Source organism: Colias eurytheme, chromosome 13 (genome assembly GCF_061535395.1).
Source record: "Colias eurytheme isolate Ceu_HAF_F1 chromosome 13, ilColEury1 Martin Lab GWU primary, whole genome shotgun sequence".
Taxonomy (NCBI): domain Eukaryota; kingdom Metazoa; phylum Arthropoda; class Insecta; order Lepidoptera; family Pieridae; genus Colias; species Colias eurytheme.
This window is the reverse complement of record NC_142992.1, coordinates 10,870,743-10,890,835: the sequence shown is the minus strand read 5'-3', so window position 1 is coordinate 10,890,835 and position 20,093 is coordinate 10,870,743. Positions and strand designations below refer to the sequence as shown.

At 34.6% G+C, this 20,093-nt stretch overlaps 1 protein-coding gene across 1 annotated transcript in view; it reads left to right on the top strand.

Annotated features, from left to right (window-relative positions):
• Positions 1 to 20,093, top strand: part of retm (real-time) — a 65,003-nt gene that overhangs the window by 37,446 nt on the left and 7,464 nt on the right. Inside the window, exons 4-7 of the mRNA XM_090108550.1 lie at positions 3,964 to 4,093; positions 4,563 to 4,718; positions 16,159 to 16,274; positions 19,693 to 19,882. Coding sequence (XP_089964676.1) covers positions 3,964 to 4,093; positions 4,563 to 4,718; positions 16,159 to 16,274; positions 19,693 to 19,882 — 592 coding nt within the window. The remainder of the gene's footprint in view (positions 1 to 3,963; positions 4,094 to 4,562; positions 4,719 to 16,158; positions 16,275 to 19,692; positions 19,883 to 20,093) is intronic.

Here is a 20,093-nt window from a genome sequence, read left to right as displayed (position 1 = left end):
TGCTTATAAATAAAAACAGCTGACTGAATAGACTACAACGAAATTCGACTCGTTGTGGCAATGAAAAAGAGCCAAGACGTGTTCTGAATGTTATAGGTTGTAGTACTAATTCCAGTATGGGAACAAGACAAGTGTAGAGTGCCATCACTTTCCTACACCAGAATTGTTATGAGACATCACGGTAGCCCGTTGGCTTTCATTACTTGAATCAAATTTTAAGGACATACTTAAAAGTTAAAAGAGTATTATATGTCTGCAATCACTAACATTGTAACATGTAATGGGCCCTCTACACAATGCGTTAGGCGATTGCTTGGAAGTTGGAAGCAATCACGATAGCGCAGCGCGCGTAGACGGTTTATTCGTAATCGCCGTAATGGCGGCAAACCGCAAACATCGACGATCATTTGTTGGGCCAACGCTGCCCATTGTGTAGATAGCCCATAAAGGCTATCGATCGTCTACCCTCACATGGAGTATCGTATCCATGTCAACGTCTTGTATCGTGACATTCAGCGATGTTCCGATAAGATAACAGTGTTTGTAAACACTGGCGAGATTGTGTTTTGCTATTTTGTCGTAGCAAAATAGTCTAGTCACATCGCTACGGTATTCGAAAGATGCGGGTTCGAATCATTTGTTTTTATATTTTTTGTACATATTATTGAATTCTTTAAGACAGTGCGCGCACGAGCAACTTTGTCTCCGCAACTATTTTGTCTCCGCAACTATTTTCCTCCTACCTATGGGCTAGTATGAAAGTGCGCGCACGTAGCGACGCAACTCCCCATACAAATTGATGGGAGAGACAAAATAGTTGCGGAGACAAAGTTGCTCGTGCGCGCTAGCTCTTAATTATGCAAATGGATTTAATTACTTATTGAATTATTCAAATATTTATAAATTGATTTTAAATTTTAATGCTTTAATTTTTGAAATATTTAGAGGGGCGTGTTTGCTCGAAAAACCGAGAGATAAACAGATGGGATAACCGATAGATAAAATGCTATTACCTCATTCACAAAGCAATCTTTATTTAATATAGTTCAGTTTTTATTATTTTTTGTTCTTCCGTTCATAATATATAAAAACAAGTGTTATTAAATTGCCATTTATGCTGTATAACACTCTCAACTCCCTATGTGGATATGTAGATGTCGTTTTTATTGCAACACTGCCCCCGTACCATAATGTATTAAAGCAGTATTATTTCCAGTGTGGAAAAAAGACAGCTATAAAGGTCATCTAGCGCTATCACTTTCCCACTCTGGAAACAATATCGCTATACGACATGATGGTCCCATCTTAATGTATTATATTGATTTTAATGACTGTATAATACGAAGTACCCGGATGTGAGGATCAATTTATCTATTTAGCTGTCAATGCATTTATTGGCCTTCATAGTTTATTTCATCATAATTCACTGGGGTTTCTTTGTTTATTAATTTTATCTTTACAAGGCATTTAAAATGTCGTTAAGGTTTAGTTATAAACTCTGACTCGACAATCTTTGAAGAGTGCACATAACTCTATTCCCAATCAATTTGGAATATTGTATTTTAATGATACGTGTAACGTGCCTGATAAAATGGCCGTAATACATTGACACAAAACTTTACTTACTTTAAATGTCTTCTGCAAATACACTTCATTTCTCTCCGTCGCTTAAATATTGTTACGTAAATGTAAAGACATATACCACATGGATATTATGCTGTAAATAATCCACATTAATACAACAGGGTCACCCACAAGGTACTCCTTAGAATAACATAACACGCCGGACACCGTTCCGCATAGAAACATAATATACAGGGTGTCCCACAATCTGTATACTAAGCGCGAAGGGACTTGTAGTTGTGCATATACCGATCACTTACACATCGTCAAATTTTTCCTTAAAATCCATGTTTTCTTCTCTAGCTTCGCGCAGCCGGCATATTATACCGCCACGCTAATGTGAGCATTTTGTCTATAAAAACAAAGATAGCTCACGTGCGGGTGGCAAAGTTGGGCAGGTTGCTTGTTAGCGGTGTACACATAGTTTTAAGATTCATCTATTTGAAAAAAAATGCGTCTGGAATTTTATAAGTATTTTTACGTACAGCGTATGCAAAGCTACAACCTTTGAGCTTAGTATACCGACGCGACGGTGGGACACCCTGTAGATTGTAGATACCGTCTCGCTTTGGTATATGTATTGAAAACAATATTGTAATGAAATCGATGTTTTTGTTACGCTTGATGTGATGTACTTCCTAATGTACTGTTTTATAATGGAGTTATAATATATTGTAATCTGTTTCAGTTAGAAATTCATGAGTTTGTTGAATGTTAAAATGCTAGATGGTTTATATAACTTCTTGAATATGTCTGGATTTGATTTGGTTTTCATTTGTGACTTTTTGTGAAATTGTAGTTTCAGTTTCGTAAATAGTTCTTTAATATTTTTTCTTCATGTATCAAGATGATTATTTCCGTTTATGTAAGCAATGAGATATTTCACCCAGCTCAAAATATAATTATAGCCTACTAGTGTTCCGCCCGCGGCTTCGCCCGCGCAGTCAAAGAAAAACCCGCATAGTTCCCGTTCCCGTGGGATTTCCGGGATTGCGTCAATTTCCCGGGATAAAAAGTAGCCTATGTCCTTTCTCGGGTATCGAAATATCTCCATACCAAATTTCATGAAAATTGGTTCAGTAGTTTAGGCGTGATTGAGTAACAGACAGGCAGACAGAGTTACTTTCGCATTTATAGTATTAGTATGGATGTCACTCTCTAGACTAGACTAATAACTATCTCCAGACACAAAAATCATACATTTATCATAAAATAGCTGCGTTACGACGTGAAGAAAAGACAAACATACTTTCGCATTTAGTAAGGCTGTAAAAATATTGTCGAAAAATATTGTCATGTTACATCATGATGCTATGGAAGGAAGGTGACAATCGTTTTAGTAAGAAGGTCGAATCTTGACCAGGCTATCCTCGTTGTGATAATGATTCATTGTGAGGCGTATAAGGCGGTACGAAGTTGTTCATGTCAGAAAGTTTGGAAAACAATTTACATACAAATGGTACGTCTATAGTGGATGATAGATGTGTCATTACGTATTCTTCCAATGGAAAAGGATCTTATGGGCAATGAGATTCTATTATTACGGTCAACTTTTTTTAGTACATTAGGCATATAGCAGACGAAGCCAGAGACAAAAGTAGTCATATATACGTTTATTATTGTAAACATTGTAAATATTACAATTGTTTTAAAGTGCATCCATTAAGAGTCGTTAAATCGGACAATTATTTGTTATGGATCTAAAGTCATTGTGTGTGATTAAAAGCAATGTTTTCCCTTTAATTTCATACATCTCGCATTTTCCTTGTGGAATTATTTTACGTATTTATTCTCTTGATTTTAACTTAACCATTATTTAGCAATTATAATTATTATCACGGTGTAGTAACCTGTTTTTGGAACTCTTTACATTAGAGCGTCGACTACAATAAGAATTTAATTTATTTCATTAAAGTTTTTAGCTTCAATAATTGTTTTTCTTTTTATAAACCGATAATTGATCAACTTTTTGATAAAGTTTATGAAATCGACCTAATTTCCCTCTGTCTCTCTGTCTGTTATTGTTGCATCATACCGTGGTGAAACAACCTATAACCATGGAAATTTTCCTTCACCACTTGGTTGAAGCTGCGGGTAACAGCTGGACAAACATATCTATACTAATATTAAAAAGTGAAGAGATTGTTTGTTTGAACGCGCTTATCTCAGGAACTACTGATCCGATTAGAAAAATTCTTGAGTGTTAGATAGCCCATTTATCGAGGAAGGCTATAAGGCTTTATATCATCACGCTGAAACAACAACAGGAGTGGAATACTGCGGGTAAAACCGCAGAGCACAGCTAGTAGAAAATAGACGTTAATTCACCGATCTCTCCAGGTGCACCCCGAGAACGCGCAGTGGACGTGCTTCGAGCAGAGCGCGCTGCTCGACGTCAAGAACTTCTTCGGGCTCGAGAGTACGGTCGAGAAGATCGCCATGAAGCAGTACGCCGCTAATATTGCTAAAGGTAAGGAAGTACCTGTGTAGGAGAAAGTTGGGGTGATAATTCATGTCCAGATGTTGAAGAGTTTAGAAGCCTGGTAAGTTTGCAAGAAAGTTGGGGTGATAATTCATGTCTAGAAGTTAAGGAGGGTAGATGGATGTTATATTTGGGATTTGATGATGGTGGTTTATTACATAACAGCTTAATAGAACGTGTATGCACATTTCTAGGGGTGCAAAGTTCTGCTGGTCTGCAGGCAAGAATGTTATAGTTTCTGATCTTTTTCTACAGTTTAGTTGTTCTAAGAACATTTAGCCTTCTGTGTTTTTATCGTTTTTAAATGATGTTTTTGGATAAATTGTGTCTATTATAGTTTCTATTAAGTACTGCTGTCATTTAGTTGTTCATGTGGACGTCCTGTATGATCATCCTTTTATAACGTGACTGTTGTCGTATCTCGTCTTTTTTTTGAAATTTGGCATTATTCCCGTAGGCAAAGAGCTGATCGAGGTGTTCATGCGCGAGGTGCACGCGGACGGCGTGCGCGAGCTGCCCGTGTGGAGCGCGGGCGCGGCGGCGCGCAACCGCGAGCTGCGGCGTGCTGTGTCGCGCGGCGCCGAGCCGCTGTCGCCGCGCCGCTCCGTGCCGGGTGAGTGAGCGTAGTCTTACTTTACTCAGAAGACCCGCGTTACCGGCCCCTGGTCTATCCGTCTAAAATTGCTGAATCCCTATTTTTTGACAATTTTTACGTCGATCATGCTTGATTGAAAAGTTTACAACCTGTACGAAAAAAGTTCCACCACCATTATGCACTACATACTACCGCCTACTTGTACAGCTTCATTGTTTGTGTATTATTTTTGTTGATTTGTGTAGTCGTATCGTAAGTGTTTTCCACACTGTATACTTTCAAGACGACTATACCTGTACGAACGGGAAATATTGATAGTGTTTCCTTAAATTTATCTTCCTAGGACAGCGTCTACCAACTAAATTAAGAGTATTTGAAGAGTAGGTATATTATGCAAACTGAAAAAAAAACAATAATTTTTGAAATTGACACCAGAATAAAGCCAAAATAAACAATGAAATGGTTCGCTCGCGTGTCCGTGTCACCGTGACATTATAATGGGCCACAGTAAATAAACAGTGGCATAGCGTATGAATTATTTACCGTCTGTCGCCTCTGCGGATTATACATATACTGTGACCTCGGGTGGTTAGTATTTTTTATGAAAAAGGCTGCTTATACATGTGGCAGATGGAAAATATTTTTTGGTAAATATATCAAAGGTGATTAAACTTTCGGCATCAATTTTAAGTTGAATATAAGAATGAAAACGATAGTTTTCAAATGAATTGTATTTTTGCGTTTTTCCGAACTTCAGGAGGTGCGATTAGATTGACAAAATGGCACTCCTGTTACTTACTTACTCTTTGGTCATATCAACAAAATTTCATCATTGCAAAATATTGAATAAAATAATTTTATTTGCTTTTTGCAACATTAACTAGTAGGTTTGTTCAATAATATAAGTACTCAAATATATTATTTTTTACGTGAATAGCACTTCCTACACAATGAGTACTAATTTGTTATTTTACGTGGAAAAAAAGGAATTTACGCGTTTACACGCTCCGTGTGTAAGCAGCCTAATAGCATTTTTAAGACTGCTCGTCGCCAAGATTGGTCGTTTGAAGCTATGATAATAACTACTTTGCATAATTATTTATTTATGATAAGTGAGATTTTATGTCGAGATAACGTCCATTTTGCATTTTTGTGCCTTTTTATAGCTCGGTTGTTTTAAAAGTTTCGCTATTAAAACGAGACTATGAAAAAATGTTAAACAAAATGGCGCATGCTTATTAAAATTATTAGGACATAGAATAATATAAAAAATGCGTTTCTCAGGTAAAAATTAATGGAGGCCTAATTTATCTATCTGCTTAATATTGCAATGCGCAATCGATTAAGCAGTTTTGTATTGAAATATGAAGTCTTAAACATACATACACACTCGTATTTATATACATACTCGTATTTATATACATACTCGTATTTATTAGATATTCAGATATACAAAGTCCCATTACCAATACACTTTTTAAATAATCCTTAAAACTGATAAAAACTGTATATTCCATAATTCAAATATCAAACAGAATTTTTGTTTAACTTCCACCTTCAAATAAGCTTTGGCATCAAAAATATTGAAGTAATAATAAATATTCAGTTCTATATTTGGAGCAACTTGGGGCGGGTAGTTTTGAATAATGCATCCCGTCAGTACGGAGTCGCTGTAAGTTATCTTCTACTTTATATTTAATAACTTAGGTTCAAGCTTAAGGGCTTGGTCTAGTAGTGCAAACAAATGCATCCTGTCATCCTATATGTAAATAATACAAATGTACTAAGGGAAAGTTGCTCCACTTAATTTTTAAAAATTAAATCATTCGTATAATTTAATATTCGTAATAAGTACCAAAAATGACAATTTGAAACAATTTTCGTGAAAATTACACCGGGTGATTTTTTTTTATCAGTACACAAAATTTGCGAATACTTTCTATTGATATCTTCAACTTCATGTTTATATAACTGATCAACTTTTACAAAGAAATTTGGACGAAATATAAAAAAAAAATAAGCTTTCCATAAAAAATGCATAACTCTATACATTTTTTTCGACCTAAGTTTCTTAGTGAAAGTTGTTCAGTTTAACTAATAAAACGGATAAACAAATTTTGTATTTAATAAAAAAAATGTAATGTTTGTGTTAAAAAATTATAAAATAGAAAAATACGCAAATGAAAACAAAAGATATTTATTTCTGACTAGCTTCCGCCTGCGACTCCGTCCGCGCGGATGTCAGTCTTCGCGTCTTCTACAGATTTATTATATAATGTATAATATATAGATTTATATTGATAAACCTAATAAATCTTTTGCTAGCATTCTGATGCTTTATCAGTTGCACTGGATTTATCTCTTTTTTTTCAATCGCTTGAATGATATAGGATGGGTCCTTGATGGGCATCGAATGCTGAAGTCTCGAATCAAGCAATTCTGACAGTAGGCAATTTATGTAAAATCTTGATAATGGTCCATCATTTTATTTTGCCTAAACGTTACATACTTTTTTATATATTCTATTTTTAACGAATGATTCACTCCAGTCCAAACAGCAAATAAGCAGACTTCTGCTTCTGCAACGTTTAGTTGTCCCTGAATTTGGAAAAAATAGTCATGATTCTTATCTATGACAAAAGTGTTATTTTTTACATTGTATTTCAAATATTAAATTTTTTTTTAACCGCATCTTCCGCATTCATGTCTTTTGCCGGAATTAGACATTTAACTTCTACTAGTCCCATTTTCTCTTTTTGATATGGGAGTGTATAAAGTAATTTTTTTAGATATTTCTCGTTATACTTATAAAAAGTTATTATTGTCATTTTGCTCATTAGGTAAAGTAATTTCGATATCAGTTTTAAGTTTTTTGATACCTGCAATAATAACGTCATAATCGCCTGCACATACTTATCGATACAATCCACAATCCCTGTATACAATCCACCATCCACATTCATAATGTTTTCCTGTCCTCCTCTCCTTTACGCTGTTCACCGATACATTTTAAATGAGTAAATCTGCTACCACTGAAGGATGTTTCATTGTGATCAGCAAATTTTCACCACTGTTGTCGATTATTTGTTTTTCATTTTTAATCAGCAATTGGGAATCATCAGTTTTGTTTTTTGCAGATTGGTGATGTACCCTAACAATACGTCGAATAGGGAAAGCATCAACGAATTATCGTTTTCGTTCTCTTTTTTTATTCTTCGCGTCTCTGTTACTTCTGTTTGTTTAGTTCTCAACCCCACTGAATTTTCTATGTTATTGTGATCTTCCATTACATCTGAGTTTTGATGATGTGGTGATAATCCATTCGTTTTAATATTGGTACTTAGAGTTGGTAGACTAAACTAGAAATGGTGGACTAAATTTGTCAGCGCGTCTGTAAGATCAGAATATAAAACCAACATCCTGTATTTAAGTTACAAAATTAATAATCAAACAACATGCCGCTACGTTGAAAATGACTAGAAGAAAAAATTAAAACACCTCGGATCAATTTTGGAGTAAACAAATCATTTTCCCCGTATGGGGATTTCCCCGGATGAACTTGGGAAGTTCAAGTTCTCAATACAAGTTTATATTATATTTCGTATTTCTCAAACGAAAAATAAACATTTTTGGAACTTCAAAAAAATTATATTATAAGAAAATTTATGAGCTTACTTTAGTTTTAAACAAACATATATCCCTTTACTGACACCCCGTAAAATAAAGAAATTGTTGCCAATCACCTTTGCAATCTATTTGGTTTCATTAACTTTATGTTCGAAGATAATTTTTTTTCTAGTAGTTACACGCGTATATTTTTCGTTTATTTTCCATATCGAAATCAAATGTTTAAAAATACGAATATTTGCACAAAACTAAGATAAAAATAATCAATTAACAAAAATATTAAATTTAATGAAGTAGAGCAACTTTCACTTCGGTATGAAGGAAAATCGAGCGTAGAGCACACGTCAGAACGCTCCGGCCCAAGGAGCGCGACTAAAGAAATTCGCTAGGATTTTTCCTTATTATTTTAAATATTTTTTTAATATTTAAAGAATTATCAAAATTCAAAAAAAAATTTTTTTAAAGGATTAATACTCATTGGTCTTCAACCAACTCGAATAAATTAATGGAAAAAATAACTTTTAGCAGTATTTATCAATAGATTTTGTAAGGCAAAAAATGGGAAATTTAATGAATTTATAACGTTCTAATTAGGAAAATCATAAGTTTTTCGGCAATTGTATTCAGCAGTTTTTAATAACGACTATATAAGGATAATAATGTGCTGATCAGATTGTGTAAATTGTAATCGGTTGCAACGTAGTGAGTGCACAAACTTAGCTCGAAATGTCTTTGGCGGAAAGAGAATTATCTTGAAGGCCTGATTAAGGTAAAATAAAGTAACTTTATAAATGTGAAAAAATTCACGCGCATTGCGTATATAACACTAATTGATAAACAAGAAAAAAAAATTCAGTTTATCATTTCATTAGCCGGGAAAAAATTGTCAAATAACTTGTTGAAAACGCAATTTTGCTAGACTGCAGCCTTAAAGTGATATAACTTAGACGCTTGGAAATTTTCCCATCTTAGAGGAGAAGTTTTATATTGCTCTATTTACTAACGCTCTAATATTATAATGTGTGGGAATATTGAAAATGTTTATCGTAATTTGTCTGTTCTGATGTGAGGCAGAGTATATTTTTTTTTCATCACTCATTGTGGACCATTTTCACTACTAGTCAAAATATTTCACTGACTTCTAAAAATGAGGTCCGGTCAAATGATCTGACGATTGAATCAAATACTACGAAACCAATACATTATTTACATAGTGTCTTACGTTCCTATGATCTTCTTCTTCTTCCTTTGCCTTATCCCTTTATTTGGGGTCGGCTCTCCTCGTTCTCATGCGCCAGGATGGTCTTTCCTGGGTTGTCTGTTTATTCAATTGGGCTCTCTCCAAGTCTTTTGATATAGTAGACCACCAAGTGGCGGGGGGACGTCCCAGACCCCTTCTTCTATTTGGCAAGTTTAGTGCCCTCCTTACTACGTGGTTTTCTTCACGCCGCATCCTATGAACATGACTGGTTAAAGAATAATGTAAAATATGACGAACAACTCTCAACTCTGATTGTAATTAACCCCCTGGTAGTGTGATATTCCCAAAATTTCCATTACCCCTTTTCTTTACACGTTTGTTCATTCATTAATTATTCAGAGACACAAACAACAATTCGCAAAGTGACATAGAAAGCGACTAGAACTCACTAATTGCCCCAGGGCGAATGTCACTTGCCCTGAAATATTTCAAGTCGCAGACGTTTATTACGAACAAATGTTACGGCTTCGGAATTATTTAGAAATGAAATATTCCCAGGGTAGACGACTAACATTTGTATCATATTAGAGCAGGATTTTTGTCGTAATTGGCAAACTGTAAAGGCCCAAGTAATTGGTAGTATTTCAGATTACAATATATATGTGAAAATGATGTAATTGGTAGAAGGGAATCATGTCAGATCATAATACATAAGAGATACAGAAAATATTGGGTATAGAAATAATGAGGACTACATTTTTCATAATTTATTAATGTTTGACCTAGCTCTAAATGGAAACAAATAATTAATAATAATATAGGTAGTCGAAATATTTTAAACAGTGACCCGGAATACGAATTGGGTCCTAGACCTTGTATTTTATTGAAAACATAACGTGAGGTCAAACAAATATCTGCATAAAAGCACTGATCAATTATAAGTCGATGAATTCAAATTAATTTGTTGTCCGCATTTGTTTAGCTTTCAATTCTTAGCAGTTTCGATTTCATGCCCAGACAAAACTTATATAAATAACAAGAAAAATACTTGTGTTTCAAAGTTTTCATAATTCAATAAAAAGCTTCCTTGCAAAGTGTGATTTTTTTTTTAAAACTAAGTTGAAATAAGTTCTTAGAAAGAATTAATGAAATTCAAACCAAATCTTATATACTCTATCCATTTCATTTTTACCTATCCTTACCCTGTAATATTTTCCTAATATCCTTTACCCTAACCTCCTCCTCCTTTCCCCAGGTACATCTGCAAGCTCCAAACGAAGTAACCTGGCCCTATCCAAATCGTCAAACAGATTGCTAAGAATGCGCAGTAAATCTGCCACTAATAGAGAACACGATAAATCTAGCCATAGCCTCTGGCGTAGAAGCAAAAGTAAATCGAAACTAGATGACCAAGCTTCAACTTCCCATATTTCTATAAAAGATAATCGTGACGATAAAAAAGGTTACGAAGCATATGAAGAAAGAGTAAGAAATACTGCTTTAGCGAACGAAGAGTTTAATAATATTCCAAATACGATAAGATTTTCTGAAGATGATTTAACGAAACCAAACTTAGCAACTGCTAAGCCCTGTGTCTGTGATAATGAAAGAGCGGCCAGGGAAAGTGGTACAAGATGGGATAATTTGTTGATTGTATTAGTGTGTGCTGTTATTATAGTGTATGTTCTGTCGTCGCCTCTTTCATTCCTGTTTAGACGGGATAGATAAGTGTAATATATGGTTTTTGTTTGGTTTTTTGTTTATTTTTTATGTAGTTTGGGAAATCGTTTAATATGCTAGATTCAGAAATGCTACAAAAAGTTAAATATTTTTATCAAGGTATTACGAAATGGGGAAATATTATGGGAACACAAGAAAAAGCTGTATACAATCCATACTAATATTATAAATGCGAAAGTAACTCTGTCTGTCTGTCTGTCTGTTACTCAATCACGCCTTAACTACTGAACCAATTTGCATGAAATTTGGTATAGAGATATTTTGATACCCGAGAAAGGATATACTCTACTTTTTCCCCGGAACATAGGATAGGTTTTATCCCGGAAATCCCATGGGAACGGGAACTATGCGGGTTTTTCTTTGACTGCGCGGGCGAAGCCACGGGTGGAAAGCTAGTTGAATATAAAATTAGTGCAATTTCCTTTTGATAGCATTTTTAGCAGGGTTGTATACGTATACTGCTTAGTTGCAACAGTCATACATCAAAATTCTGGCTTCGATCCCTTTAGAGTCATATTAAAATGAATCTTACTAAAAGCTCAAACTAAAAGGTATTTATTGAGCTTCATTTCTCAAGAGGCTAGGTAGACCTTGGAGTTTTCTATTTGCATATAATGATTTTTCCTTGGAACTAGTTAGGTAATACCTACTTACGTAACACATAGTACTCGGATATAAAGTCTAATGGATATTTTATCGAAAATTACTTACTTACAATAAAGACATTTAGATATTAAAGATTTTAACGGATTTTAAAAGCGATTTTTTGGATGGATATTTTAAAATAATCTAAACTAATATTATAAAGCTGAAGAGTTTGTTTGAACGCGCTAATCTCGGGAACTACAGGTCCGATTTGAAACATTTTTCGTTGTTAGATCGCCCATTTATCGAGGAAGGCTATAGGATATATATCATCTCGCTAAGATCAACAGTAAAACCGCGGAGCACAGCTAGTTTTGTATATTGCGTTTAAAATCCGTTAAAATCTTTAATTTCTAAATGTATAATACTCGCGTAAATACAAACACTACAACAAAGATATCCAAGTGCCAATACCATCTCGACCATTCAGTATTAGATCTTCAACATCTTTAGAAGTTCGATAAAGACCCTTGTCATAAATAAACAATGGAAAGTCAGGTGTCTATAAATAGATTGTCGTACTGCGTGGGTGTTTCAGTAGTGTCCACTCCGCCCACGGCAAACGCCGAGCGGAGATAATAAGGGTTACTATTTACAAGCTTTTCAGGTTTTAACGCCGAGCGGAAATAATAAGGGTTCGAATTACTATTTACAAGCTTTTCAGGTCTTTGTAAAGATGCTATGGAAAATGGTGGATGGGATGGGGAGTAATATCCCTTGAGCTTTTTTATGGTAGGATAGGTAGAATCGGATGAATATTGGGAATTTGTTGTGTCAATATGAAAATGCGGATAAAAAAAAATATATTAAGGGAGTTAAATTGATAATTTATTTATTGAATCACTAGAAAATTGTGATTTTCGCTTATGAAGGTCGTTTGTTTATGATGTGTAATATGAAAATGTATGGATTCTATAAATCGTACTTATATTAATTTAAAAAATTAAAAATAGAAACTTACCATTGAAAATTTTCAAGAAAGACTAAAGAGGGCTTAGATGAGACCTTACGCAAACGAGCAGGGTCATCTTATGTAAGTCTTCACCGTTGTCTACGCTTGAAGGTGCGTTTATGAAAAATTTCGGCCCTTTATTTACATAATATAGGCTAGTCTTAAAGGCCGTAGTTATTTGGACAGACCCCAAATGAATTATGAAAACGCATAAATTCAAGTCGGGAAATTTTCGGCTCTGACTTAAAATTAAAAATAGAAACTTACCATTGAAAATTTTCAAGAAAGAAAAATAACGAGGGCTTAGATGAGACCTTACGCAAACGAGCAGGGTCATCTTATGTAAGTGTTCATCGTTGTCTACGCTTGAAGGTGCCTTTATGAAAAATTTCGGCACTTTATTTACATAATCTAGGCTAGTCTTAAAGACTAAAGCTGTTTGGACAGACCCCAAAAGGAAAATTAAAACGCATAAATTTAAGTCAGAAAATTTTCGGCTCTGACTTCTAAGGAATTCATAAACATTTGTCTGTTCACTAATTTAAAAAAAATTTTAGCTATGAACATGTATTAACAAAAATACCCACATTTACATAACAAAGAGTATAAAAACAAAAGCAGTCTACCAGCTTTTTAGTTTTTACATAACAACTTGGAAGGATATCTCTTGCTCAAGTGCTGCAGTGGCCTTGAACTTAACCTATTAAGATAGGGTTGGCAAAACGATCTTCCTTGTACTACACAGAACAATGAGTTGAAAACGATTATTCTGTATTTACTAATTTTTTACATTACAAGACTTTTTATAGGTCTTTGACATTTTTTTATGTCAAAGTGCCGGCAATTGAGCAGGGTTGCTTGATGAGGCGATGACCACTGGATTTTTATATGGTCTAATAGCCCGTGGGAGACCCGATCTGATAACCAGATGAGACGTATTTTTTATTAAATATTTTTTATAAACAAATATGCCTATAATTGCTTGCCTATCGAAAAGTGGTCACACTAACTAGTACTACTACTACTACTACTAGTTACTGCAATATTACGGTGTTGATTAATTATTATTTATATTAAGATGGTTAATCACGGTCAGTCATCGATGATTCGATTACTTTTTATTCAAAAATCAACCCTTAAGGTGCTGAAATAGGAAATTAATGGTTTTAGCCACAGCCCACAACTAGCTTTTAATAATTTTTATAAGTTAGATGTGGCAACCCTACACGTGCGTAGATATTTAAAACTCAGTGCTAAGCTCGACAAATAAATGCTCGGAACTCGAAATGAGTTTTAGTTCAACACCGAAGATGTTTAATGCAAAAAGTTTTAACCCTGTTTTATCCTTATAATTGGAGGTATAAATAGATTTTCTGAACAGATTGAAGATCTGAAGATAAATCTGAGAGTTTTGATTAATGTTTTTGTAATGAAGTTTTGGATTATCGGTTTTTCTGATATTTCTTTAATACTAATATTATAAAGCTTAAGAGTTTGTTTGTTTGTTTGACTGCGCTAATCTCAGGAACGAGCGGTCGATTTGAAAAATTATTTCAGTGTTAGATAGCCCATTTATCGAGGAAGGCTATAGGCTATGTCACGCTAAGACCAACAGGAGTGGAGCAATAAGGGTAAAACCGCGGGGCACAGCTACTTTTATAAATAAACTGATAAACAATTTTAACAGATAGCTTTTGTATGATTTGTTCAGTTTTAATTGGAAGAAGCGAATAGAATCGATAGATCTAATCAAAATAGCAAATATTTAAACAATCCGCTTATTTAGAAAGCTATTTTCGCAAGTTGTGTTATGCTTGATTAATAATTTTAATTAAAGACAAGCGTTAAGGTCACTGACTTCCATTAATTAAATAGGTATTTAACTTTATTGCGATATATTTTTACCCGATCATTTTCAAATTTTAATCGATTCGATAAGATTCGATTATTTTTCATGGCATTATAATTTCGGGTATAATCAGGTTTTGGTGTTACTGCTGTATTTATTTTTAGATATTCAGGATTTGTACTCGTGTTTTCTTTTTTTGTTTCATCTGGTGACTTTAGTTTGTTTGTTGTGAATTACAGAACAATTTATTTTACTTTTTTAGTAAGGTAGGTAGGTTAGGTAGGTAGGGATGGTTTTTGGATCTAGGTATATTATATGACTTGATTATGCACAATATTCAGTGTAGATTTAAAAATCTTCATTTAAACGTAAGTTATAAGTCACCCTAAATAAAAATGGGTCAATGGGTATATAAAAAGGGATAATTTCAGAATTTACAAGACCTAAAAACACAATTGGGTTCCCGAAAATTGAAACTTATGAGTTATAAAAGTATCGATTTGAGAAGTCCCAGAAAGGACGTATCAAGGTCTTTTGGAACATTAGGCAAGTAGGACAGGGCAATTAGGGTAACGGGGATTTATTTTACTTACTCTTTTAACTTTTTTATTTATTGCAGCCCTTTGTGTAATCCGTTATTGTGTAACTGTAAATGGTGACCTATTTCAACGACTTTAGTTTTAGTATCGGACCATATGATCATATAAGTAACATAGCCCTTATGATGTGTCAAAATCCATATTCCAAGCATCCAAATTCGTTCAGCTCGTGAAAATGGGACAAACAACGGGACGGATACAGTTACTTTTGCGTTTATGCTTCTTCAGCCTGCGGCTTCGCTTGTGTTGCGTTGTGTGCTGTGTTGTGTGCTGTGGTAATCGAATACAACATTATTTATAGTTATTAAATCTTTAGTTTTAATGTTATCAAGTATCTAAGTGTCTTTGTTACATTAAAATAGTATCTTTACATCTACCCTCAAACAATCTTTAGGGTATTCCAAACTTCGGTTAAAATTGTAACACCCTGTTTAGCTAATTTGAATATTAGATGATCTTCTTGTAGCTTATTTAAATATTAGATCTTCCTACGAATAATGTTATTAATAGACCAATTGTGCTGATCTTCTTGACTGACCGGTTGGCTAGTAGTGACCCTGCCTTCCAAGTCACTGGTCGTGGGTTCGATTCCCACCCGGGGCAAATATTTGTGTGATGAACATAGATGTTTGCTCTGTGTCTGGGTGTTAATTATCTATATAAGTATTTATTTAAAATTATATATGTATGTTTATCAGCACACAAGCGAAAGCTTAGTATGGGATCAGATCGTGCCGTGTGTGAAAATAGTCCCGAAATATTTATTTATTATTTATTCATTATTTATTCTTCACTAAATTCTCTTCCTCGTTCTTCTTACTGATTAATAATCTTTATATTTATAGACCAATACACCCTGGACAGCGAATACATCAAGAGGTACTTGGGAGAGCTCACACCGATCCAGGAATCACGGCTCTTGCAGCTGAGGAAGTGGATCGCAGATCTACAGAAAGGAAAGGTAAGACTTTGAATATGATATTGCACGCCTCATAAGCGAAGCGTTGAGGTGGGTACTACTGTCACTTCGCGCAAAACATCTGATTTTTCAAACTTAAAATGTCTTTATGTATCATACATTGCACTTGTAAGATAATACATACACACACATATTAAGAAAAAACACTATTTTTAACGTTCATGATGTTTTTGATGTCATTTTTGTTATTTAAACTAGTTAAAAAACAGTTTAAAAAAGTTCTGTCTTGGACGTCCGTGTGTCTGTATGTGCGGATCCTTTTTCTTGTTAACACGATAGCGACCGAAATACTTTACTAATCGAGTCTTTTTTTTTCTCTTACGCTTGAGTATGCTCAGGAATAGAACCCTTTCATTTTTCAGGGTCTGATTCGATGTGGTTTAATTGTTATTAAATAAACAAAAATAATAATTAAGTAATAAATATTTATTAAAAAAAAATTATGAGGCGTGCACTTTTGGATTTTCCAAATTATTTAGTTTTATAGCATTTAAATTCTTTATAGTTAACCTGCGTCTTTCGTCAGCGGAAGACGCGGTTTCGAATCCCGCCTTGATCATTTTTTTTTCTATTCTTTTAAAAATTATAAGACATTGTTAGAAATATAATTTGCAAATAAATTATAAGATTTTATTAAACTGTAAAATTACATATAATAATAGACTCTAGGAATAATCATTTTTAAACAAAAAAATAAACCATCTTGAAACATTAAATGACATTGAAATGGGACCAAGCGGAAGGTACTAGCTTTCAAATATAAAAAGAATCATCAGAATCGGTTCACCCAGTCGAAAGTTCTGAAGTAATAAATACAAAAAAGATGACTTGAGATCTTCCTCCTTTATTGAAGTCGGTTGAAAAGTAATTTATTATCACTATTATTAATTTCAATAGAATTTTTATAAAACCCGTTGAATTCCTTAGACTTTAGGAACAAAGAATTTATAAGAATTAATTTGAATTTTTATAAAATTTCCCCAAAGTAAACTAAGGTCAGGGCTGACGTCACGTCTCTTCTCCAGATCAATTTGTTTATTCTAATAAAACCGGCCAAGTGCGAGTCGGGCTCGCGCACAAAGGGTTCCGTAGCAGCAAATATAATAAATTACAGTTAAATCAACCTATCTCAAAAACTATAAGAGATACTTTGATCAAACCAAAAATCGTTGAAAGAGTTAATTAGCATGCATCACCTCTATTTTTTTTAGAATTTTATACCCCGTAGTTATAAAAATAGAGGGGGGGGGGACATACTTTTTACGACTTTGAGAGCTGATATCTCAAAAACCGTTCACTTTAAGAAAAATGTTTTTTAGAAAACTTTATATCATTTTAAAAGACCTTTCCATTGATACCCCACACGGGTATGTACATCGAAAAAAAAAATTTCATCCCTCAGTTACATGTATGGGGGGCCCCACCCCCAATTCTTTTTTTTACTATTTAGTGTCATATTTTTGTAGCGGTTCATACAACACATATTCCCATCAAATTTCATCACTGTAGTACTTATAGTTTCCGAGTAAATCGGCTGTGACAGACGGACAGACGGACAGACGGACAGACGGACATGACGAAACTATAAGGGTTCCGTTTTTGCCATTTTGGCTACGGAACCCTAAAAATGTATACAAAGCCGACGCTTTTGTGTAAGGCTTACTGTTGAACATTTTCTGCTGTTTGAACATTTTCCCAGACTGTTTTGATATTATTTTTATCTGAAACTTTATTGTTTGTGCTATCAAATGTTTATGTAAGATCAAAGATGGAAAAATACCATATATTATGACGTTGATAAAAAAGAAGAGATATAAAATAAGATATTTAAGAATTTAAACATATCTTAAACATTCTAATTAATCCATCAGGCCCCGGAATCACAGACACAATAGAAAATCTATTGTGTCTCTTTCTTTTATATATTTGATTTTTTTGTATTTTTATGTCCTGGTGCACAATAAAGTATTTTTGTTTGTTTGTGTCGCGGTCGGATCTGGCCGCTCGGTGTTTGAGAGGTTAAAAAGATATGTTTTTATAAAACTAAAGAACACACTTAATTAGAGTGAACACTTGATATTATTGTATTGTCACCGATCCTTGATAAATTTACGAAGTTTGAATTATATCTGTCCCTATAAATTCGGTCAAAATCGAGTCTAAAGGAGTCGAGTAATCGTATGTAAATACAAACACATGTCGTTCTCTAATTTTATCTTCTTTCTGTATCTCTATTTCTTCTGTTTACAATAGTGTATAAAATAAACAAATCATACTATTGAAGCTAATAATATGTTAGTGAACTTAGCAGATCATTTTTAGCAGATCAAAAAAAAATGTGAGTTCTTATCGCGTGCAGTTGAGTTCTACAGTTCCTGATACTTTTTAGAAATAGTTCTGGCGTTTTTACCTTAAAAAACGACATTTGAAAAAATTAATCTGCCAACTTCCCGTAGCAGATCATTTTTAGCAGATCAAAAAAAATGTGAGTTCTTATCGCGAGCAGTTGAGTTCTACAGTTCCTGATACTTTTTAGAAATACTCGCGTAAAATGAAACACTAGAAAATTTATTTATGTCATATTTCATCACGCCGTAGCACCATGCCGTAGCAGCATGCCGTAGCATCATGCCGTAGCATCACGCCGTAGCATCACGCCGTAGTATCATGCCGTAGCATCATGCCGTAGCTTCATGCCGTAGTATCATGCCGTAGCATCATGCCGTAGCATCACGCCGTAGCATTACGCTGTAGCATCACGCCGTAGCATCACGCCGTAGCATCATGCCGTAGCATCACGCCGTAGCATCATGCCGTAGCATCATGCCGTAGCATCACGCCGTAGCATCATGCCGTAGCATCACATCGTAGCATCACACCGTAGCATCACGCCGTAGCATTACAGCGTAGCATCACGCCGTAACACATGCCGTAGCATTACGCCGTAGCATCACGCCGTAGCATCACAGCGTAGCATCACGCCGTAGCATCACGTCGTAGCATCACGTCGTAGCATCACGTCGTAGCATTACGTCTTAGCATCACGTTAAGCCGGGTCCAGGTCGGGTTTTTTCAAATGTCGTTTGTTAAGGTAAAAACGCCAGAACTATTTCTAAAAAGTATCAGGAACTGTAGAACTCAACTGCACGCGATAAGAAATCACATTTTTTTTAAGGTAAAAATGCCAGAACTATTTCTAAAAAGTATCAGGAACTGTAGAACTCAACTGCACGCGATAAGAACTCGCTAAAAATGATCTGCTAAGTTCACTAACATGCTAATAATCTGTTTTCCATAACACAAGCAAAAGTTTAGTATGGGATCAGATCGTGTCGTGTGTGAAAATTGTCCTGAAATATTTATTTAATATTTAATAAAAGTGTATTCTGTCACCCCAAAGGTGCCAAGTGACACGACACTCCTCCGATTCCTTCGCGCGAGGGACTTTAACGTGGAAAAAGCGCGGGAGATGCTCTCGCAGTCGCTCCTCTGGCGCAAGAAGCACCAGGTGGATAGGATCCTGTCGGAGTACGAGACTCCAGATGTGGTGAAACAGTACTTCCCGGGGGGCTGGCATCATCATGATAAAGGTGGGTGGAGATTTGGTTATTGGTCCTTCGAGTTTGCAGTGTTTTGTTTGGAAGTGTAGTGCATTTTTCTAGTTTTTGGAAGTTTTCAATTTTATTGTCTTGACAAATCTGTACTGTGCAAAACTATTCATAACTTTAGCAATATTGATAAATAAGAAAAATGTTATTGATTATATTATGTAAAGTGTCGTTAAGATAATATACCATTTAA